General features: G+C 38.0%; 1 protein-coding gene across 2 annotated transcripts; it reads left to right on the top strand.

Moving 5' to 3' along the window:
• Window positions 1-138: 138 nt before the first annotated feature.
• Window positions 139-17,057, top strand: LOC143353989 (transmembrane 7 superfamily member 3). 2 transcript variants are annotated; one of them, XM_076787639.1, is made up of 8 exons: window positions 139-349; window positions 7,748-8,083; window positions 9,780-10,042; window positions 13,128-13,299; window positions 13,381-13,521; window positions 14,484-14,606; window positions 15,847-16,110; window positions 16,842-17,057. In XM_076787639.1, exons 1-8 carry the CDS (start codon window positions 253-255, stop codon window positions 16,931-16,933), a joined length of 1,488 nt encoding a protein of 495 aa, XP_076643754.1. In that variant the 5' UTR covers window positions 139-252; the 3' UTR covers window positions 16,934-17,057. The 2 variants fall into 2 exon arrangements, with proteins under 2 accessions (XP_076643754.1, XP_076643755.1); XM_076787640.1 differs by lacking the exon at window positions 7,748-8,083 and having other exon boundaries at window positions 140-349; window positions 16,842-17,056.
• The last annotated feature ends 7,862 nt before the right edge of the window (window positions 17,058-24,919 follow it).

Here is a 24,919-nt window from a genome sequence, read left to right as displayed (position 1 = left end):
CGAACACAGCGGGACCGCGCGCGCGACAAAGACAACGACAGGCCAGGCCCTCGATTATTGGCTGCTCGCGAGAGAGACGGAGCGACGCGACGCGACGCGACAGGAGGCTCGATGTGTACCGCGCTCGGGCATGTAGTCGACTGTAAGGTGCCAGCTGTTGCGCCATACTGATTTTCTGTAGCTTTACGCTAGCTCGGCGTACCAGCAATTTTATCGAATAAGTGTGTCGCGCGGCTCCTATCTCTGATCGACATGAGCGGCGGTCATCTCAGACAGCCACTGATCCTTCTATTGCTCGCCGGTAGCTGTTATGCCGTTGTAAAAAATCCGATAACCCAGGCTCTCTACGGTAAGCACATAACCTCAAAGTTCAATACCCGGTACCTACCCCGGACCTTTGTTGGTACCGATGCTCGATTCAAATGAATTTTGACGGATCTTGGAGAGAGATGAGGTATACCTGACCACGGGAAATTTCAGCTTTGGTAATTCATGCGTTCCCAAGATACAGGAGATAGGTAATTTGTTACATAGAAGGTTGCGTCTCGCCGATTTCGATGATTTTTTAATACGTTGTCAGGACATATTTTCAACAGCTTTTCCGTATTTTCCCGAGATATTTGTGAAAAACTATAGCTACCGTGCGTGTGTATGGATGGTGTGGATAAAGCCATTCGTTAACTGTTTGTACAAATTACGACAGTTGATGGTCGAACTTGCCGAAAAAGACGAAAGGGCAAAACAATAACATCCCAAAGGACCCGAAACAGAATGTAAACGCCTCAAATTTACTTAAGGGTTGGTAATGAGTTAGGTTTTAGATTACTTTTGCATTAGGTTTGGGTTAGGTTTCGCTAAAATATTATTTTACGTAAACGTTGCCGAAAACCGACCCATAAGTAAATCTGAGACTGACACCTAAACCAAACACAAAACCTAACCTAATCTGAATTTGTATGACTTCGTTGTTGGATTACACCGGATCGAAAACTACTAGAAAATATTCGGAAAGTCTATAATTTTTAGTAAATTAAAATTCAGCTCGTAATGCTTTATATTTAAGGAACCAAACCTTCATCATTATTTGCTTTAAAAAGTTCGTGGGGTGTATACGAAGATCGTTTACCCGTCTTCGTGATATATCTGTATATAGAAACGGTTGACGAGCGTCGCACCATGCTGACGCATACGCACGCCACGGACGTGCACGTATAGGCAAAATTCAGTGTAGTAGTAGCTGCAATTTTCACGAATATCTCAGAAAGTAAGGCCGAGCGACGGTTATATGTGTAGGAAAAAGTTGCTCAGAATGTCGAGTTTTACAACATATTTAAATTTTATCAAAATCGGCGACCTGCAAACTATGCACAATTAAATACTAGATTATCACAACACAGCGACTACGCTGCTGTTTTGACTTTTTCGGCGCACGGTGATGGCGAATTTTCCCGAATTCCTGGACAGGATTGATATTTTCAATTCTCAGATTTGTCCAACAAAAGAGTACTCATGGTATCTCTGGAAGTATTGATATATTTGTGTCAAATTGTACATGGACAGAAAGTACATATATCCAACACACTAACAGGCTTTTACTTAACACTCGCATGATCGTCGGCGGGTCTTTTTAGACCCAGAAATCAGTTTTTCCATGATTTTGTACAATAACTTCATTTACCTTTAGAGCGGTGACTGCTATAGTGGCCAGGGATAAACTTAAGAATTTTGCATAATATGTTGGTTGTATACATATGTATATATATGCACATATATGTGTATAAATTTTTTGTAAAAAAATTCAAGTTTTCCATGGAAAAATACCAGCTCTCTAAAGATTAACAGTATTCCTTAAGTGTTCTGTGATACAACATATACCATGATGATATTTCATTTATTAGTTGGGTGTGACTGATAATATTAAATTATCTCTGGGTCATGTATACAACGTATCTGGTAACATATATGTGTGTACATTTCTTCCTCTTTTCGAACCCACTTTAGACATTATTGAGAAAATGTAACAACTGTATATATTATAGTATATATTATTGTATTTATTACTGTGTATATATTATAAAATAAATTAATTAAATAACCAGTTTTATGTAAATATTAATATAGAAATGTCTGGATCTGAAAGAACCTACCGATGACCATCCGCATAACAGTTTTACTGAGGGCAGTGCGAGTGTTAATAATGAATCCAACTTCCTACATTATCGATCATAGTTTGGCAACGTTTTAGTCTGCTTACTGCTAATTCTGTTTGTACAAAACCAGTAGTGACGTTTATATTTTTCAAATACTGTCAATCAAAATTCTGAAATTTAGCATACATTTCTCTTCATGCTTGTGCTTCATAATAGACCAAACATTTTTTATGGATTGTGCATATGATGACTGGGATTGTCAGTCGATCACAATAATACATTCCTTATCGTGCACATTGTGCAAAATCCATTTGTTTCTAGTTTTATTAATCTAGTGTCAGAGCCTGTTGGTATTTGCTTACAAGCATTTACTTATGTTGATGTGTGTACCACTCAATGTAATAAGATCCAAGGCAGGATATAACTGTGTCCGACTTATATGACTCTTGCTTTCATATTAAACCATTGCCAATATATTCATAAGATTTTGCTGACTAAAATGAAACCTAACACAAAGGAATGTTGGTTATATCTGCTCACGTCAGGAACAAAAGTATCGGAGCATTTAATTTTATAAAAACCTCTTATATAAACGTTTAATTACACAAAAGCTTAACAGTATAATATTCTTGAATTAATTTAATGAATATTTTGTGTATTCCATTAGAGATGTATGTAATAATAATAATAATTTTTAAAGAAATTGATCCAACTATACATGTAATTAAAATATAGATAGTAGTTGTTGCAACAAATTTTGTGACAAACTTCAGATCCAAGGTTAGTTCATTCGTGAAGGGAATATTATAATATTCCTTGTAGAGCTATAGCTCTAAAAGTAAAATAATAGTTTGTTCATTAGAGCACTATCCATATAAATAATCTCAGCATATATTTGTTGAAATGAGTTAATTTGTTTCCTTGCAATAATAAGTTTACTTAGAATAATACTTTTTTGAAGTGAGAAATAAATTTTGTAATATTCAAAATTGTAAACAAATTGTTACTTTATAAATTTCTTTTATAATATTTAAAATATTCCCTAAAATTCCATCTATAAAATAAGTTAATTTTTAGGATGGGATTTTTAAAATTAACGTCGTAATAGGTCCTTAAAGAATTGATACACACTGTTTTTGGTAAACAAAAGCACACAAAAATGGACTATAACTTGCAAAGCCACAATATCCACAAAAGATTAGTGTAACATATATAATAAATAAACATATATTTTATATTTTTACTTGTAGCAACTTTAATCACTAATTTCACTTATAGCAACTTAAATCAGTTAATATAACCAATATTAACGTAATGTTAGAACAAGATATAGATTATCAATATTGGTAAAGTAGCATGATCATTTAAAAGTAAATCTCAATACTATTCTGAATGCTAATTCGGAAAAATACTCGAAACACAAGTGGGTACCTATACACACAAAAATTACAATAACTTCTAAAGACGTAAAAGTCTAAATGAATAAACAAATGAATTATATTAAACAATATTAATAAAGCTTGAAGGGCTCATAGTAGTTCCTAGTTTTAATTTAAAAAAGGCTGGACTGAAGGAAGATGAAGGAAATTAATATTTGTAGACATAAATAAAGGATGTATTTATATATTGTATTTTTATATTAACTATTGATTTACATAATTGTAATCAATGTTAATATACTGTCATAACATGGTTATACACTATCAATGTCGGTAGACTATCGAGATCGTTTGAAAATAAATCAAAAGTCAGTATTCTGACCTTTGATCGGAAAAGTTTATGAAATCAACTTCAAACTGCCATATCTTCTAAATAAGCGTAACCTAAGTCCAAAAACGCAAAATATTATGTATATACATATGGCTTATAAACTGACTGTAATAAATGGATCCAAAGAACACACTTTTTGAATTTAATTATTGATCAGGATTTCGGTAATTTTCGCCACTGTGCTACGAGAGGAAAAAGAATTTATCAGTCAACCAAGAAAGTTAGCACCGCATCTAGTTTTTGCCACTATTAATATTTTGATTTAAAATACAAAAAGTTATTACATATATACAATATGAATGCAAAATTATATACAAAAATGGTATAAAATAGAAAGTGATTTATTTACTAGCGCAAAAATTCATTTCTCAAAATAGTTCTGTCTCCCACAAATGGTGGTGAAGATATTAATTTTTAATATTTATTTCTTGAACTATTATTTGGTTTAACTGGACGACTATTCACAAAATCTGGGAAAGAAAGTTAAAACACTTTTTCATATTAAAAACAACACTTTTAAAAAATAGAATAATAATGGAAAATACAAGCCAAAGAAATTTTTTAAAATAAAATATTGTTTAGTTCGCTTTGTGTAGTATTTATTGAAACGGCGTGAATTTTCTTGATTAGCTATGCAATACATGACTTGTCGTTTTGACTGGTAATTGACAATATGCTGATACACACGCGAAACGAATAGTCCATTACAATATTTCAAGCATATAAATCAATTATAAGTATATCATAAAAATATGATGTTAATTTTGAAACTATTCGAACTGATATTGAGTACATAATTAGCAAGAAAATAACGTAGAAACTGGTTCACACGTGAGAACTTGTATCTTTTGAACGGATGAATTACCGAAGGTAAGAATAAAATTTTATATTTGGGGCCTTTCACACAGGCTTGGTTATTATTCAAACAATGTATATCATATTTATTTATATTTAGTATCATCTTATTTGGCTAAATGTTATTTTGAAAGAGTTAGTTTATTTGCATATACAAATGATTTTTCTCTTAATTATTTTATTACATGGCTATCAAATAAAATTATTTATGAAATAATTTTTGTGTACGAATAAATTCTTATTTCAATAATTTTTAAATCGTTTCTTAAAAACACTATACCGCCATGATTTGTGTCCATGTATATTTTAATTTGACGCAATTGTAGATTTGTCATAATATGGACGTAAAGTCGTTTAAATAAAATAGCATATATTCTTATCACAATATTTTATGTCAAATTATTTGTTGTTTCATTTGAATGATTTGATGAACTCAAATAAAGAATTATTTGAAATTGATTTATTTAAATTTCACATAAAATAGGTTACCTCTGCTCTGTTATGTATAAAATAAACATAATAAATTACTTGAAACAGTGAATTAATATATATTAATTAAATACTAAATATATTATAGTGTGTTTATATGTGTGATAATATGTAGGTATGAAGTATAGATGCTAAAATTTATTTATCAAGTTACACTGAATATACATATTTTAAAACTCTGTGTTTATATTTATATATTCTATAATATTTCTAGTTTTATCAATTTACACATTTATTTGACATTTCGTTTTCTTATGTAATAAATAAACTGTATTGAAAGACATTATATTGCGTGTATTTCATCAATATTTTTACAATATATATATATCACGTTTTTCTATAATCATTTATTACAATTTTCACATTCGCACTTTGAGATTTTTTTTAATGTTACCTCCATACATACTTCAATATATGTATTAACCCTTTGACTGTTTATTATGTAAAACGACACGAGAAATTCAATAAAGCTTCACATTAATTAACGATCATATTAATTTATCATGTTACCTTGCTATCGAATAATACGAATTTTTGCCTTGAACAATTTCAACGTTTATTTCAAATCGATTTACATAGTTAGGATACGTTCAGAATTTTCTTTATCATGGCGAGTAAGAGTGGTGAGGAAAAACAAATGCGAATTCGTTCGTGTGACCTAATTCCTCACGAACTGCCGCTACATCCAAAAGAAATGTAAACGACTAATGTATTCGCACGAGTGGTGTAGCTATAATTTAATTGTATGTGTAAATAATACAATTACATAATATTTATGTGTAGAATCGCGAATAAATGTAAGGGAAAATACGATACTTGATTAATTTTTTCAGGAATTACAATTGTAGAAGATATAGAATCCTAAAAGAAAATAATAAAATGTACATTAGTAAACATTTTTAACGAAACAAAAGCATTGGCACACTCAAATTATTTTTATCTTGTCAAAATGAAGTAAAATAAATGTAGAAACAGTACCACACTTGGGAAATGTTAAACAGACCAATTCAATAACATTATACTATTAAATTGTAAATATATCAATGCTTTTGTTAGTTTATTATCATTAATGCAATATATACATAGTATTCTAAAACTATAGACATAATTATAATTTTTGGAGAAATTAGCTGTATCTATTTTATTCCTTGTTGTTGCTAATGGTTTCACAAACAATTTTGCAGACATTACTATTAGTCGAAGCATGTACATATGCAAATAGAGGTTTCAAAAATACCATTTTTTCACAAGAAATAAGAATTCCTTTGTGTTCTTTAAACAACATTATATATTTCTTTACTGTATGTATTTTTATACTGTACACTGTACAGAATAACAAATTCAATGATCTAATAACATATATCGTTTTAACAATCTAAAGTAACAATGTGAGTTAATCTTTAAATTGATATCTACAACTTCGTCCATGATATTGACGTTTCCGAAACAAATGAATTTCCACGACTTTACAACTTATTAAAGTAACTAGAGTAAGAGTAATTAGAGTAAGTGTCCAGATTATCATAAAAAGTAATGTTCAACATATCCACATGCTTATATTATTCGTTCTTCAATGTCTCCTATGCCATTAATAATAATCAAGGTAACGCACGACGAAGAAAGTTCATTGCACTGTTTAAAAAAAAAGTACAAAATAACTCCAGTTTTTTACGGAAAAAATGATATGATTAAAAAATTATTCGACATCTGCAAATTCTTCGTTTAATATTAGCGTCCTTCCTATTCAAATATTTCTTTATCGAACTATTAAAAGCTGCTTAAATATTACGGCGTGGACCCCTTGACAACATATTTCAAGGTCATTGAAATCTGCTAAGAGTTCCCTTTTCTACATAATTACCCATTACATATTCTTTTTTTTTCGACTTGTTTTTTCATGTGGGTCTTAGAACAGATTACATTTCTTCATTTGATGCCTCGCTTTCGAGAAATTAGAGTGAAATTATTTCGAAAATAGGGCGGTTAGGCGTGCTGGCGAATAGAAATCGTCTGACGCGTCTGATCATGACGAACCAATTCTACTTCTTGTGAATGCTAGGACACGCGAACCCGTCGAACTTTGAGACACGACTTTCTCGAAAACGAAGGATCAACAGAACAAATAATATGCATCTTTTTTTTGCACATTATGTGCATATGCAAATTTTCGTGAGGGGTGGGGGATACTCGCAGTTATGCGGATTTCTATGTATTTCAGACTGTGATTTCGATTTGTACATTCCTTGATATACAGCAAAGAACGGCAAAAAATTTACGACAATTTACGTCATTAAAGTATAGGTATCTTTCAATCACTCTTTCGTAGTTTCAATAAACACTTAAAGGGTTAAAGACATAACGAAGGTGAAACTACATTCTGTATAGTTGTCTGTACGTGAAAATAGCAGAGAATGGTGCAAAAATATTTGATTGGCACATTACTGAGGTCATCGTAGAACAGTAATGTTTACTAAATTTTACAGATGGGAGTACATTACACATGTCCGCAGCCCTTAGCAACTCGAATGATGCATTCATTCAACAAATTACCATTGCCCCACATAGTAAAGTTATCATTAATATAACAGACGTATCATCCTCCACCTCGTTTATCATCGCTCAAATTCATGTATATCAATATAACGTCACATTGTCGTACGACGAGGACTCCCCAGATATCATGTCTAACAGAACAGTGTTCGGGTCAAATATCGGCCTTTACGTTAAACCAAACTCGACGATAACTCAGCTGTTCTTGAAAAACAATAATAAAGAACAGGTTCAGGCTATATCTGCTGCCATTGCTTACAACAACAAAGGTGAGTTGATCTATAATAATTTCCTGTTACAGTAGTGCAATACTAATCCAATATTATCTCCTTCCTTCCTACGTACTATGTTGAAAATTGAATAATTAAAAATTAATTTTTGTAACGTAATACCCCCCTACTAACTCGCCGTCCATATCGAGATGGTTACCTAATAAATATGTGACTAACGACGTTACGTTTAAAAAGTTCCAAGACTGGTATAATAAAGAATTGAATCCTGTTTATTAAGAAATTTATATTTTTTAATTTTCTACATACATCAGTTCATAGCTACATACTCGGTACAGCGTTCATACAGTGCTTTGAAAAGGCCTTGGGGAATTCTTCTTTTGTTGTCAGTTTTAATTTCTCGGTCTCCAGCGTTACCAGACCGTTGTGTATTCCCCTCGAATTGCTTCCCCCTCTACCATTATGGCTCGATTCTCCTAGTACTGGGAATAATGCGACGTGACGTATCCCCTCGTGCCATAGTCTCCAGTTCAAGTCTTGTTCCCCCACTCTAACTTCGCTTTCTACCGTGCTATTCCCCACACTTCCGCCACGGTACAGTCACGTGACGCGTTTTATTTCTGTCGTGCATACTCCGGTACTGGCAGAGAGAGGATAACTTTTTCCCCTTGATCCGTGCTGCCCCCCTCCCTCGTGCCAGTGATATGCGCCTCGCGAGAGGGGAATCTGATGATGGAGAGGGAAGCGTACAGACTGTACGTTGGCAACGCTGCTCACCTCTTCGAAATTTATTGGTTCCCTTTATTGGCGCTTTTATTTTTGAGATTGAGAAAAATTCAGCAGGTACCAAGTCTGGATAACATGGTGAGCACTTAATAACAGTTGCGCTGTTTTTTTTTTTGTTGCCAAAAATTGTGCAATGACCACTGTGTAGCAGGCTCCATACTTGTAATCGTGAAAACTACAATTCGGATCTTTATACACAATAAAAACTGCCGGCATCGACTACAAGAAGTTTTTTCTTGTTACTTTTAATAGGTTGTAAAAAGTGTACCTGTTTATGTTTCTTCTACTTCATGTTTCGCCTAGTGTAAGGGACCCAATTACTGTGGGTGTACAAATTACTGTGCCTGTATTAACTATACTTATTTTTAAAGCATAATCAACATTAAAAGAGAGATGTTAAATTCAGTTAGTATGTATGTTATATATCTCTTTTTAATATTCATTGTGCTTTAAAAATAAGTACAATTAATATAAGCACAGTGATTGACATCCCTACAGTAATTGGGTCCCTTACCCTACTCATTTTTGTTGTAAATGAATACAATCCGCAGTCTAGTGACGTGTAAAATCAAGAAATGTCTTACGACGCAATACTAAAGGACAAATGAACATCGCGAAACTAGAAAATTGTGGGACACCGAAAGAGGTCAAAATGTCTGTAAAAAAAAAATCAGTCTGCGAACCTTTTGAACATAACGTGTACATCGCGGGGCGCAAATAGTTAATAGCGAAAGTGACGATAGTGGGGCATGTTGTCTTTTCTCGGTGTAGCGTAAATTCAGGTGAGTGAGCGTCGTAAAAAATGATCGTGGTAGGTAAGTGAGAAGAGATCAAACAAAGTAGAAGTTATTGTCATTTAATGTTGGAGTCGGATGCGGGCTCGATAATAAAGCGTACAGTAGAAAACAAAATGACGATCGGGACCATCAGCTCTTTGTTCTCTTCGTAGCACCCGTACCGGGTGGATGCAACATGGAGTTCGAGCACGAAATCGCGCCGTACACGAAAGTACAGCTGCAGGACGCCATGGTAATGGTCGACGCGCAACCAGCGTCGACACCATTTAGCAACAAACCGAATTGCGATAAAAATCCGGTGGACCACAAAATGTATCAGATGTACCTGTCCGAGCGGGACTTCAGCGCTGAGTCATACTTCCAGGGTATTATAAGTATGCTCACCGTAGATGATATCGTGGTCAATGGCTATGAGGTACTTCTGCATTTGTTTATGTGACTTGATTAATTGATCCTCTATGGTTGCCGATTTGAGATCGATTTTTCGTTCCCTAATTTTCTTTCTCGACCCAATTTCGGTTCTTTTGGACGAGACACCCCTTGAACGTGGATACCGTGTTTTCTCGGTATATGTCAACAACACGGTTCTTGCCAGCGACATATATCGTCCAAGAGATACTACTCTTTGATTCACGCAGAACTTAGAAAAGGACAGCGAAGCTCTAGAGGCCTCGGTCGCCGAGGAGTGTAAACATACCTGTCCTACACGATGCATGTCAATTCCATCGTTCCCATACGCTGTCCTTCTTTGCGTCCGAAACTTTCATCGTTCATTGCACGTGTAAAATGTCGTCGGAATTATGTCATATTTTTATTTTGTCATATAATAGTTCTGCGACTTTTATCAGCCAGGTATTTGCGACTGATATCGAGAAAACACTGTAGGTCTTTGAAGCTATAGTAAATATCAAAACAATGGTTAGAATAAAAATGGAATGTTTTTCATGCCTTATAAGATAATGCTATTACATTGACAGAATTTTTTTATTGAAGTAAAAATCCCCACACCACCATTATTGTAAAATGGATAAGTTGAATCGATTTCTCGAAGATCGAAAAAAATCCAAGATGTTTGGTCAACATAATAAATTTGATAAAAATATAATATAATATATAATATATATAATATATATAATATAAATATTTCATAAAAACTTACGTTTCTCAGCTCGCATGAACACTTTCCTTAACAAAATACGTACTTTCACGTTAATAAATTTGCTTGAAACAATCGTAACCTAACGCGATCTGAAAACAACTTCTAACGCTGAAGTGTACGCTTCTCCTTTTGCTTTTTATGTGATAAATATATAAATTTATCAATCCTCCTTATGTATCAATCGTCTCCAGTCTCTCCTACTTAGTACGTGTAAAATCGTAAATTTATCTGTTTTCGAAAAAATAGGCTACAGTGGACGAAATTTCTATAAGAATATTACCGTGTCCAATGAGAAATTTAAAGTAATTTTATAATACAAGTAATGGATGGTTAGAAAATAATGGCGGGTGATTGGAAAAGAAGAAAATATACTAAGAAATAATAGAACTGTTGTACATATATGTAATTGATAGCGGGTAATTCATCAAAGATGAAGTAGGATAAAATGTTTGAGACAAAAGCTGTTTGGTTTCGATGGACCCATTACGTGGTGTACACAAAACTTTTTCAGGTGGAGATGTTTAGAAGATTTTAGAGTCAACTTAACTTTTTTAAACGGGACCACGTACTTTTAAACAGTTACGATTGGAGCCCTTCTGAAGGCAATTTTTTCGATGATCATAGTCATGCAAGGTCATTCAATGCCGTACAAGGTCAAAAACGTCAAAAAATAATGAATGAAAAATAGAAATCTATTGTGAATACGTATGAAATGGAATACCCTCGGCTTTATAAATCAAATCAAATCAAATCAATTCAATTACAAGGAATGCTCAAATTGACGACCAGTCACACAAAAGACAACGCCTGAAGCGTTACGACAATGCTTACCGATTTTTCTTGTGTTCTATATATTTCTTTCTGTATTTTATGTTACGGTGCAATTTGAGTACGTTCGCATTGGAAATGTCCCGTACCGTGGTAACGCATTCGCAAGCGAAATATGTTCTTATAGAAATTTCGTCCACAGTATGCAGGGTGTCGCATCTGAAATTCCTAGGGCAAATATGTCGAAAAATATGAACGATATGAAATCATGCTTCAGATAGAAGTTGTATGGTTTAGGGGGTACACGTTATGCTGTTACTTATTCGACCTTGAGATGACCTTGAAACGGCCTATAAAGACCAGCTTTGAATTTTTAAATCGGAACTCATACTTTTTGTCGTATATTAGTATTGTTAACACTGAAACGTTTCCGAAACACTACCCGATGGAAATATATGCACCGCGAGGACGTTGCACGGTCGTACATTGCACATCTTAGGGTAAGGAACCCAATTACTGTGGGGGTGCCTATATTAATTATATTCATTTTTAAAAGCATAATGAAAAAAGAGATATACAGGGTGTTTTACCTAACTCGAGCATCTAAAATATCTCGCTTATTTATTATGATAGAAAAAAATGTCAGAGGAAAACATTAGTTGGTTCAGAGGGGCAAATAGGGAAAAAAAGCCAAAAAAATTTGTTCAAGTTTTTTTCAATGGAATGATATATTTTTATTATCAGTGTTTACAGTCATTAGTCAAGGTTCAGGAAACCAGTTCTTGACCATTTCTTGAAACCCTAGGGCGATCATGTCATCGTTATTTCACTATTTACATCAAGTTCCCTACTTTTATGAAATTTTCATACTCAAGGTCACGTGAAGGTCATAATATTACAGGTCGTTGGATTCGTCTTGACCTCGGCTATCATATAGCGATAATAAAAGTATATCATTCCATTTAAAAAAACTTCGATGACCTTGAAATCTCAAAAAATATAACATTGAACAAATTTTTTTGCCTATCATAATATTTGCCCTCCTGAATCAATTAATGTTTTCCTCCGAAATTTTCTTCTATCATAAAAAACAAACGAGATATTTTAGATGCTCGAGATAGGTGAAACACCCTGTATAATATACAATACATAATGTATAATATACACCAAACCTTAAAAGTAACTGATACATGTCATCTTATAAAAATGACAAGATTGAATCTACTTGGATTTTGTTCGGTTCGTATTATTATATATGCTCTACTAAATATATTCATTTAATCATTTCCCACGAAAGCATCTTTGTAATTTCAGTAATTGTAAAATAAATAATCTGGAACCGGTCATTTTGAAAAAAATTTAATATCTCTTTTTTAATATTCCTTATGCTGGGAAAATAAGTATAATTAATATAGGCACACTAATAGGTACCCCCACAGTAATTGGGTCCCGTAGCCTAGTAGCTCTGAAAACAGCCGACTGTATTGGAATCGTTTGCCCTGAGAATTTCAAATGGAACACCCTATAGACGAACTAAAGTTACAGAACAATACGTGGAAATTTTTCTTGATAGACCTCGCATTACAAACTAATTTCGCCGATGAGAAGAATCTACAGCGCTTACACCGGGATCGGGTCTGTCTACGCTACAGTGGCCACTTATGGTGATAAATCGGCTGCGTACGTACCCACGTTCTCGTATGCCTGCCGTCCTGTGCAGGATCCAAACTCCTGCGAGATTTTAAGTACGTTCGATCACAACGGTTACTGCAATCATAATTATCATGACTAAGTCAACATCGTTAAACATCTCCTCTTTTTTCCAGCCGATACCTTCCCGAAGGTCGTCTGTGCTCTGTGCTTCTTTATGGGACTCATAACCATTTTATCCGGACAAACTAGTTTCATAGTCGACCAATTTGCAGGCTTCTTGTTCGTTGGAACCATGATCGGCTACCTGATTACGGGTAAGTGTATCTGCAATTAAACGTTTCCGCACAAACCGTTATTGCGCCAAAATGCGAATTGTAGGAGCGTTAGTAGAAGGAAGATTAAAAATTCAGATATCCTAACACTAGAACAACCGAACACTAAAAGTGACAAATTTGTATCGCCGTTCAAAAATAACAAGGCCATATTTATCGAGACGTTGCACGATTATTTCTAGAAAATGTCAGTGAATAAATAAGAGTGCTCGGTAAGTGTACCCAGAAAAATCTCCATAATGTGGACAATTGTAAAAGAAAGAATCTGAATCCGTCATTTTGACAAGTCCGGTGGTTCTGCTGTTAATTGCTTCATTCGTGGCTGTTCCCTCAGGTAGCAAGTCAACTTGAGACATGCTACGTGTTAAAACTTCAACTTTTATTATACCATATTAATGTTCCGTCTGCACCCCTATTTCTATTACTGTCATCTGCATACAGGGTCGTTTAAATCCTTTTTGTCAGTGTTCGCGTTTTAAAAAGTCCCAGAAACTTACCGAGTACTCCTTCCTATTTCCAAAATATCGTTAGGAAATTTTCATTGCAATTGTTTTCATAACTAGTCAATAAATATTTGTATCTATATTTTTGAATCTGTGCACATCCAAGTAGCACGTTAAAAGGAGAAAAAAACCTGAGAGCTTTAGCCTAGAATAGTATAATTATATTAGCAATCGAAAATGATCAAAATTTTGATGTAGCATCTACGGAAAAGGTCCGCCGTCCGAGTGTTAAAGTAAATATAGGCATAGAGCGAATATAAATTTTCTTTTCGAAAATTGTGAAAGAGAAGCAGGCAAGGAGTTAAACCGGTTCTAGTCTCGCTTTTGCGTGCTTGGAGAAACTGTGCAAGCAAAGATAGCCTGGGTCGAGAACGACCCGGTACGCGGATGAAGAGTTGATCCGTGAACTGTCACAGAACCGTGCTATTTCGTTTGTTTCAGGAACCATCGGATACGGTATATTGATAGGAGTGGGCACCGCGGCGATGTTGTGCTGGATTCGTTTGAGTACGAGCGTGAACGTGGGATGGTTCATCGCGTGCATCCTCTTCTTCTTAACGCCAGGTAAAAAAGCGGCTATCGATGAAAACGAAGGAAAATGCGTGGAGCATTCCTGAACGTATCGTGAACGAAAGTATCCCGTGGCGAGCGGCTCGCGAGAGAGGTCGCGAGGGGTTGTAGCAAATTATAGGAAAATAATGAAAGCCGGCTTAAAAGCAGAGAGGAATAAGAGAAAAGAAGGGAGAACGGGCTCGAGAGAGAGAGAGAGAGAGAGAGAGAGAGAGAGAGAGAGCTCGCCACCTCGAACCGAACCGAACCGAAGTTAGTTTGAGTTTGGCGAAGGGATGAAGCACAGCCAGAGAGTCCCCCCGTAGCTTTTATCAATGTTGTTCGCTCATGTGGAAACTTCGCCTGCCAAATCCCCCATGCAGCAACGCCGGGCATCCGCGTTGCCTCCTACCTTTCTCACCATAACGTGGCCCGAGCACCCTCGCACGCACACACGCCACAGGCGCGCGCGAAAAATTCGCCGCGTGCAGACAACCCCCCGCACCATCACCAGAACCATCCCACGACTCCCACGAACCGATCCTAACCAGCTTGAAAGATTCGCATTTACCTAATTGTGTCCCCGTATTTATTTTGCGCCGGGACCTATTCAGATTACACGGGCCGTGCTTGCGTAACTACGTCGTTCTGATCTATTCCCCATAGACAGATGATCAGCCTGGTCACCCTCCGGCTAGTCCCTTCTCCCTTTGTCTTTTACGCAACTCGATTGCGTTGTTGCGGCTCGTCTAACACCGGCGGCGAGGCGAAGCCTTTCTTCTTTGCGAATCGTTTAAGATTATCTCTTTCCTCCTGTATGAACTGAGCCAACAGCCATACCAAATATTCGTTTTTTACCTCAATTGCAGCTGCACAACAATTTATTTCCTTTCTTGGTAATAGGTTGAAAATACTATCGCAGTATCCTTTAACACTAGATTTAGGTAGTAGTAAAAGGGACTGTTCTATATTTATAAAAACGGCCCGGGGTGTGTTTAGCCAAATTTTAAGCGATTTTTATCGTGGATTTTTCCATCACATTGAATGAAAGCAATAAATAAAGTTCTATAATCTCAGTCATCTGAAAAGTAAATTGTAGTTCTACTTCTGATGTTTTTACTGGTATCTACTTCGCATACTCACTTTTCTCATAAATGCATCAAATCTGCAGTCTAGACCTAGTCTAATGACCTAGACCAATCTACCTTAATTTCCATTACAATTACATCATATTTCGACTTCTTTCTTTTTTCAGAATCTCTGTCAATTCTTCATATCAATTGGGTCTTCCTGCTCTGTTTCATATTAACGGTGACCCTCTGTTCGATCTTGGTTGCACTTACAGGCACTTTCATTAGCGCTCTTATAACCGGTGCATTATATTCGTCGTTCATGATTGTGCTACCGTTAGATTACTGGTTTGGGTCCAGTTTGAAATACATACTGATAAATCCTATAAGAAGAGCAACCATTGCGGGCTTCTCTGATGCTATAATCATACAACCAGTTCAGGGAAAAGGTATCGTGTACAGATCGTTTTACTTAATATTGTATCTGGACAATGTCTCATTTAATTTGAATCTACTAAATGTTACCGTTCGTTCGTATTAGATTTCATTTCAAGTATAGAATGTATAGGTATAGAAAAAAATAGTTTGGTATTAGTTTTCGTAATCACAAGGTACATAAGTCACAAATTATGAACTTTCTCACAATAATAATTTGTGTGTAGTTCAAATTCTATGTGACCTCTCTTTCAATGATTTTCGAGACGTGATCGAGTTAGATGAGACAATAACAGAAAGTTCTTTTTGTTTTTTAGTTTTGTCCACAATGAATAATTAAGAGATGCGACTTGCAATGTTTGTAAGGTCCAAACCCTGAATTTATTAGGTCGATCGAGAAGTTCTGTTTCCATTATTGATAAATCTTGAATATAGTGATTGTTGTCAAGATAAGAATTTTATTAAAGTTTTCCAAGTCATTTTTGTATTTTTCAACGATTACGATGCAATTTTTCACTGGTTAACCACGTTCCCTAATTTTCAACATATGAAGAATTTTTCAACAGTATTGTGTAAATATGGAACTAAAATCTGGTAACAGTTAAATTAAAATCGTAGTTCTTGTATTCACCGCATTAGAAACAAAATAACATATTCTTAGAGTGCATTTTGGACAATGCTATTTTACGTTTTTAGTGTATATTTTATACAGCGCTGTACTATAAAAATAACATAACACTTTCAGATATTTTCTTGATCATCTTATGGCTGATTTTGGCGTTAATTCGGCTTTCGGGCTGTAGCCGCCTGGTCACAAACAATTATATACGGATATAATTATACCACGCTTTACTTTCGTTTCTAAGAACAGTTAAGACTAAAGATTTCCACTACATTATATATTTTGTGTAAACAAGAGTTCCTCGTAATGCAAGCGTTTTTCACTACTTATACTTCCTTTTATAATAATAAAGATATATTATATTACAAAGAAGCAATTGCGATTTCTGCTTATTTATTATCCGTTTAAGTCACAATTTCGAAAACTGTGTACACCAGAGCTGCTCAACATGCCTATTAGCGGGCAATGGCGCCCGCCGATGTCCGTGGGCACAGCCAGTGTCGCCAGATGAGGGGAGGGAGCACGAATTGAGGGGAAAACGTTACCCTCTCTCTGCCAGCACCGAAGTATGCACGACAGAGACGAAACGCGTCGGTAACTTGGGGAATAGCGCGGTAGAAGGGGAAATTAGAGTGGGGGAAGAAGTCTTGATCTGGCGACACTGGGTACAGCTACGGACAAGTGACTTAGCGGAGTGAGGGTAGCATAACCGTAGCTGGCCACGTAGCTATGAGAATGCGTGTGACAAGTACAGTGAATTCTCGATACGTGTCAATAAAATGGGTCTTGCCAGTGTCGTGTATCGTCCAGGAGACATACCCGAGGTGGATCCTCACGGGGTATACTCTGCGGTAGTGGCGATAATTCCGCGACGTTTATCATCCAGGCCTTGGGGACATATATAGAGAAATCACTGTACATGCAGCCTCCCCGCAGGGGCACGGCTTCGTACCCGCAGGGGCGTGGCTTTGCGCCCGCCGTTCCGTGTATGCCCAGGGGAGGAAAATTACTGCCCGTACGGGCAGGCGCTGAACAGTTCTGGTGTATACGATGAAATAATGTTGTTGTACCTTCGTCTTACAAAATCGATCGATGTAACGTTTGAGATGTAGGCATGAGGCTAGGAATGGGTGGGAAGGGGTGACTGAGTTGTAACAAATGAAAGCCAGACGACTTGCGTTGTCATTAAAATGAATTAACATTTATTGAATCGAGACAGTGACACCTAACAGTGGTTCTATATCCTACTACTTACAATCTTAAAGGTAATCACAGCAACAATATTATCTCCATTATTCACAACACTTACGTAGATTACTGTCGCAATAATATATTATTCTCGATAGTAAATTTATTAATACTCATACACTATATTCGTTATTAAGAATTATCATTACAGATAATAAGAAAACTGCGTAACCACTTCCGCGTCACAGGTCGATCCACGAACGATTTACAGACGCGATAGATCGTTTCGATGCAACCTATACTATTGACAATGTTTGTTAGTAAATTTCAATAGTGCCAACGAAACGGAAATTATTCATGCTTTGTCGTTCGAAGCGTTGGTATGTACGTTTCAAAGGATCTACTGTCTTTGTCCTTCTTTTAAATAAAGAGAGCATGGTTCGCCAGACATCTTCTCCTCTTTCCCGAATTCCCTCCGAAGACGCCATCTTACTTTCTAAGCGTCCGAACCGCTACGACGGTAATATACTATCAACGCTCGTAGTTGCCAAGGAAAGGAAGAGTATGGCAATATCTATCACGTATCACGCAGGTTACAGATTACGGAAAGGAAACGAATCAAACGGAACTCAACAGGATTGTTCTGTAGGCGGAAGAATAGGAACTGAATAACGAAGCGATGCTCCTGGACCTTTGGTTCTCGAGTTGCGTGTCAACGAGGAAGTGGTACATACGGATCGAAAACGAAGTGTATTTTGAATACGGAGGTTCTCGAACGGTTGAGTGGCCAACGTGTGTGCTCTACCGCCTGGAGATTCTCTTTTCTCTATCGCGGCTACTTTGTTTCAGTTTTCTTCCAAAAATATAAATTTACTAATGTACAGTCCCCGTTCATCGTGTACGTGTGTGCATTATGCGTGCGTTCCTCGCGTAGAAAAGACGTGTTTATACGGATTTTGTACACCTAAGTCGCCGGGTTGCCAGTATTCGCGGAACGCTGTCTCCCTGCGCAACCGTTTTCTGTACACATGTGGCGCGGAACGTATCTCGCCGTTCGTTCGCGTGTCCTTGTCTTTGTCCGTGTCATTGTCATCGTCTTTGTCTTGCCATTTTGCCTCGACACCAATACACGAATTAACCCTATTCGACTGCTGATCAATCGTTGCAGCTCGGTCTCGCCTACGATCGAGTTACATTACTGCGACGTCCACGACGGACTCGTCCGGAAGTCCTCGACGGGGTTCGTTTCCCGCTGAAGCTGTCCGCGGAGATCGGGCCGCGAGAATCTACGGGACAATCGGCTTTGCTTGTTACATCCATTACACGTTTATGCTCGGGGATGCGCCGGCGGTATGGTTACTCGCGGAGGTAAACGAATGCGGTGTCGGAGATAGAAAGAGTAGTCCTGGAACGGTCGAACGCAAGGTGCAACACGATCGGTGGCCGGGTATCGTTGGAGTCTGATTGAACACCGTGTTTCCTCGCATCAGGTACGTACCGGCGACAAAGTTTAATCGACTAGCTAATCAGGACAAGGGAAAAACCGGGGAACGAGGTCGGCACACGCGCGTGCCGAAACGTCGCCGTGCGCGTTCAACGAGTCCTCGCGGTTGCAAAACAGTGGCAAAGTTATTCGGCACGCTGCACAGTACGTGCCAATCGCGTACAAACACCAGTGCTAGACAAATCAACGTTTTTGTCAATAAAAAATGCACGCGTGATTGGAAATAGATGTAGCGAAACGTTGTTTATGATCCCACCGATTACCTGAACCTTACATACAATCATTTATATATTTTATTCCGTAGGACAGGCCTGGCCAACTTCTTCGTCGCGGGCCACAAGGTCCCCACCAGCAATCTGTCCGTTCCCCCACGGGCTTCTTATGTTATAATATACGAGAGGAACAGTGTCGGCAGATCAGGGGAGGGAACACGAATTGAGGGGAAAAATTTACCCTCTCTCTGGCAGTAACGGAGTGTACACGACAGAGACGGAATGCGTCACGTGACCGGGCCGCGGTGGGAGCGTGGGGGTTAGCACGGTGGAAGGGGAAATTAGAGTGGGGGAACAAGTCTTGATCTGACGACACTTCTTCCCACCTTAGCGGAATGATGAAGTGGGAGAACGGGCCAACTGTGGCCCGCGGGCCGCGGCCTTTCTCAAACTAAAGAAATATTTTTTATTCTTCGCTCATTCTGTTGACAATGGATTCTACTGTTACGAGTATGTGTACTTCAAAGCTGTTCCTGACAGTTATTAGAAAATTTCGTATCCGCGAGAATTAAAGTTTCAACCGACTTTCAAACAAAATGTAACAATATGAATCCAAGCTTTTTTTATATTTTGCTCGTCCAACTGAATGGTTCGTGAAGCCATAGTTCTTTTCTGCTGCCACTTGCTAGTAATAAGGAAATAAATTTTGTAAGAAGAGTCTTAAAATCAAGTATTCTAAAATTCTTGAAAGGACTTTAGAGCAACATAACAAATTGAACTTTTTATGGTTTCTTATATTTAATTGTCGATTATATTTTATTGTTTATTGTATTGTTTTCCATGTGTTATTGTAATATTCAGTGACCATTCAAATTTTATGTAACTATAAAATGTAGCTTATTACGTACTTCTTATTCATTTATTTTAAATACAGAAATAAAGTGAAAAACCATCAGTTGTTTATTTCCTTTCTAAACAAAAAATAGCTTATTATCTATTTGTATAAATGTTTCAACAAATTGTAACTTCAAATGTCGATCTGAATTAATTGTCTGTCACGAGCAAATTAAGAAGAAAGGAAATATTATTTTTGTGAACACATCTGCCCACAACTCGCCGCGCTGTGGCACCGATCGAAGCAACAAGACGAGCTTCACGAAACTGCTTTCCAGTTTTCTACGTGTCATCCGCAGCACAACGTGATATTTCATGAAATTTCGAGAGAACGAGAAAGAAAGCTGCGCGGACACGAATCTGTTACGCGCCGCTACTCTGTCGGAATCGAATTGGAATTAGCTGTACACTGTAAAGATTGTTTTCGCATTACGGACAGCGAACTGCTCACGATTAATCGTACAACGAGAGATCTTTGACGTGTCTCAATTACGTTGCTACTTCGGGGTTGAAACGAATGGACGTATAACAGAGTATACCACTTACCAAAGTAAATACACTAGCGTGGAAATGTAATCGTGGGATCTCGTTTAACAATAAGTTGCGTTCCCCTCCCCCCTCTTTTTTTCGAATTTACCGTATCTAATTTAACAGTGAGCGTTATTTGTGTTCCTCGCTTAAATCGGCACGCAATTATTCACGAAATAATGCCCGAAGAGTGCTCGACGGACGAAAATTTCGCGGGCGACGCGGACGGGCGGAAGGTAAAAGTTAATAAACCGGTTTCACACCGAAAATATAATTACCGTGTATTGCGCCCGGGGCAGAAAGTTTCGAATAATTATCCACAGTGCTCGTGTACTTACGTCAATCGTACGAAAACCTCGAGTGGGTTGTCGCGCGTGCGCGTGCGTCCTCCCGTCACCAACGCGACGCGACGCGACTCGACGCGACGCGCGTCGTCGTCGTCGGCCTACTCCCCTGTTTTTCCCTTCCCTTTACCGCTAACGCAATTAATTACAAATTTTATATCGCGTAAAAAGCCTTGTCTGAGGTAGTGCATATATATCAAATTACCCTGTACCGTAATTTTCCCACTTTCGCAACGCTCCGCGCGCACCCCGGCCACCGGAAATTCGCTTTTCCGCGGAAACTGGTCTCGCGGGTCTCGACTCCGTTCTCCGCGAAGAGAATTCTCCCTGCGAAATGCTTCTCGGTTGCGGGGAGAGATGAAGCAGGATATAATATTTCATCGAATTATCCGAAGCTTTGCGCCGGATGTACGAGCTGTGATCGAAAAAGAAACCGGACTCCTGTCAGTTTCCTCGCGAAGGTAAACTGTGCCCCAAATATAGCTGACATTTTAAATTGCACGCCATTTTTTTTGTGGCGAACACAGAGTATTAATCTTTGACAACTGGCATCAGGAAGGATTGAGGTTTAGTCGTGATTGTGAAAATTGTGAAAATTCACTACAAAAATGGTGAAAACTTTGCAGAGACGGTTCGAAAAGTCCGCACGGATCGTGATCATCATAACGCACCATCTCGCAAAATCATTTTCAGCGATGAGTGATGCATTTGGGGGACCGAAAATCCACAAGTGATTCAACAGCTTCCCATGCATCCACCACGAGTCACTGTTTGCTGCGGATTTTGGGTTGGAGGAGTGATTTGGCCGTACTTTTTTGAGAATGCTGCTGGAAATGCGGTTCTCGTGACATGATAACCAACTTTTTATGGAATCAACTGAACTGCATGGATTTGGAAGGCATATTCTTCCAACAAGATGCCACACTGCGGGCGAAACAATGCAGTTACTGCAGACGAAGTTTCCACCATTGGAATTGGTCATCAAGATCGTGCGATTTAACGCCATTGGACTTTTTTCTTTGGGGTTTTCTGAAAGGAAGAGTGTATGCCAATGACCCACAGAACATTCCGGAGCTCGAGGAAGCAATTGGACGCAGCATTGCAGAAATTAGTCCGCAATTATGCCAAAATGTAATCGAAAATTTCGTCAAAAGACTGAACGTTTGCAAACAAGGACTAGGCGGCCATTTGTCAGATATTGTGCTCCACACATAACCTCCAGGTTTATACATTATAATAAAATAAAAACATTCATACTTAAAAAAAAATATACGTTTTATTAATAAATTAAAATGTCAGCTCATTTTGGGACACCCTTTATAAAGTTTGATGGGATTTGCTGATCGCTCCTCTATACCCCCGGCATATCCGGTTTGTCAAATATCATCGAGCTGCGGATACCAGTTGTAAACAATTTAGTGGAACTGTGTTCGCGTGCCTCTGCGATTTGTCATTCAGCTGGAAAAATAACTCAAAGTTCCGAATTCAAAGATCCGTCACAAAGACATTCAAACTGCATGATCGTTCCTTGTAACTCGTTCTTCCCTCCAAAACCGATGCGAAGACTCGAAGAAAATTTCAACAACTAGGGATCGCAGAACTGTTGTAACAGTGCAGTAGGGAACTGGTACGATGAAAACGGAAGTCAAATTTAGGTTGGCCGATTGATAGAACCTGAATGAATTTAGTTCTGACTTCTTTCCAGTTTTGGGCACACTGTCGAATCGCAGAGCAACGCGATCATACTTCTACTAAATTGGTGGTAAAGCGGTGGCCCATTAGACATTCGTCCTTCTTTGCTGCCACGTTGAACGACCCCGTCCATGTCTATTACAGTGCAATAATCGCAGGCCAACTCCATCACTGGCATAGTACTGTCCCTGCCTCACAAGAAGTCCCTCGAGACAGCACAAGGTCATGCGGGGGTCCTCGCTCGCACCCAATGATTAGGTTTCGACGTCACACACTTTAACCAATAATTCGGTTAGAATCGAAAATGCCTGTGGAATGACCCAATCGAACGGCTTAAGGCCGCAGACTTCTTGTGAGACACGCAGACTACAGTGAATTCTCGATATATGTCAATAACATGGGTCTTGCCAGTGTCCTGTATCGTCCAGGAGACATACTCGGAGCAGCGTTATGTTTACATTATGGTACACTCCACCTGAGGCCTCTCGGGCTTCGTGGCTCCTCGCGGGCCTACCCCGCGGTAGTGGGGATAATTCCGCGACGTTTATCACCCAGGCCTTGGCGACATATATAGAGAGATCACTGTACAAGTAGCACTTGTACTTATCAGTTTGTTTTCGTCCTAACACTCGTAATACTTTTTTAAAGATGACAAGAAGGTGCATCGATTCATAAAAAATGAAGATACTATTCTTGTTAAAAAGATGCATCGAATAAACATTCAGCAAATGGCAAGTGTTTCAGAAAATATATCGAGTTTTGTATTCGACTTTACGCTTCAGTGTGAACAATGAGTTCATATATTCAGCGAAAACTGTGCGTAGCATCGCAAACTACATTATATTACCAATGTTTCACGTCAAAAATTTGCTTAGATTTCATGCTTCGAATTTTTAGCATTGTCCCGAGCACTGTGGCTCGTTAAAGGTCAGCGACCACCATGGCGGTGAACGTGTAACTCTTTGCACTCGAAGCTATTTGAACTCCAAAACGAAACATATCTTCCGACCTAGAATATCTCCCTTCTATATATTTTTTCTTCGTGTTATACACACGAACACGGTGCAATTTACACGTACAGTACTGAAATTTTTAGTAATTTATTAAAGACAAACAAGCCTTACAGTCGCCATTCGAGTGCTAAGGGTTAAAACGCTCCGCAACGTTTGCATTCTGAAATCGGACATATGCAACAACCTAATACAGTGTTTACTCGATATATGTCCAAAACACGGGTCTAACCAGGGACATATATCGGCCAGGAGACTATTCTTTGATCCGCGCTGAACGTAGAAAAGGTCAGCGAAGCTCTGGAGGCCTCGGTTCATGGCCCCATACGGGGTATGCTTCGCGATAGTTCTAGGACTTTTATCGGCTAGGTATTTGGGACATATATAGAGTAAACACAAAATGTTCTCCGCGGTTTCATTCAGGAGTTATTAACGAAAAACACGGACCAATCAAAGCGCGGCTATAACGAGCGCACTGCGACTTGGCGACAGGTGGCACGAAGCGCGGCGTTGCCATTGGCCGAGCCGGAAGCCGTCCGCTGTAGCCGCGCCCTGATTGGTCCGTGTTTTTCGCCAATAACTCCTTAACAAAGGCGCGGAGAACATTTTCGCAAAGGAAAAAGTTACTTCAAATCACCTCAGGAATCGTCCCTTTCAAGGAAGTACAACATTTTTAGGACACCCTGTGTAGAGTAAACACTGTATATAAATGCAGTGACGACTGGAGCAGGTGGAGTTGGTCGATCGTCAGATTCTAATTGACTCGCGGAGGGCCGTTTAGGGTAGCAGCGTGACCAAGGGCATAGAGAAGTGACCAAAGCAAAGCCAC

This window comes from Halictus rubicundus, chromosome 5, assembly GCF_050948215.1.
Source record: "Halictus rubicundus isolate RS-2024b chromosome 5, iyHalRubi1_principal, whole genome shotgun sequence".
Classification (NCBI taxonomy): domain Eukaryota; kingdom Metazoa; phylum Arthropoda; class Insecta; order Hymenoptera; family Halictidae; genus Halictus; species Halictus rubicundus.
This window is presented reverse-complemented; position numbering and strand designations above follow the sequence as displayed.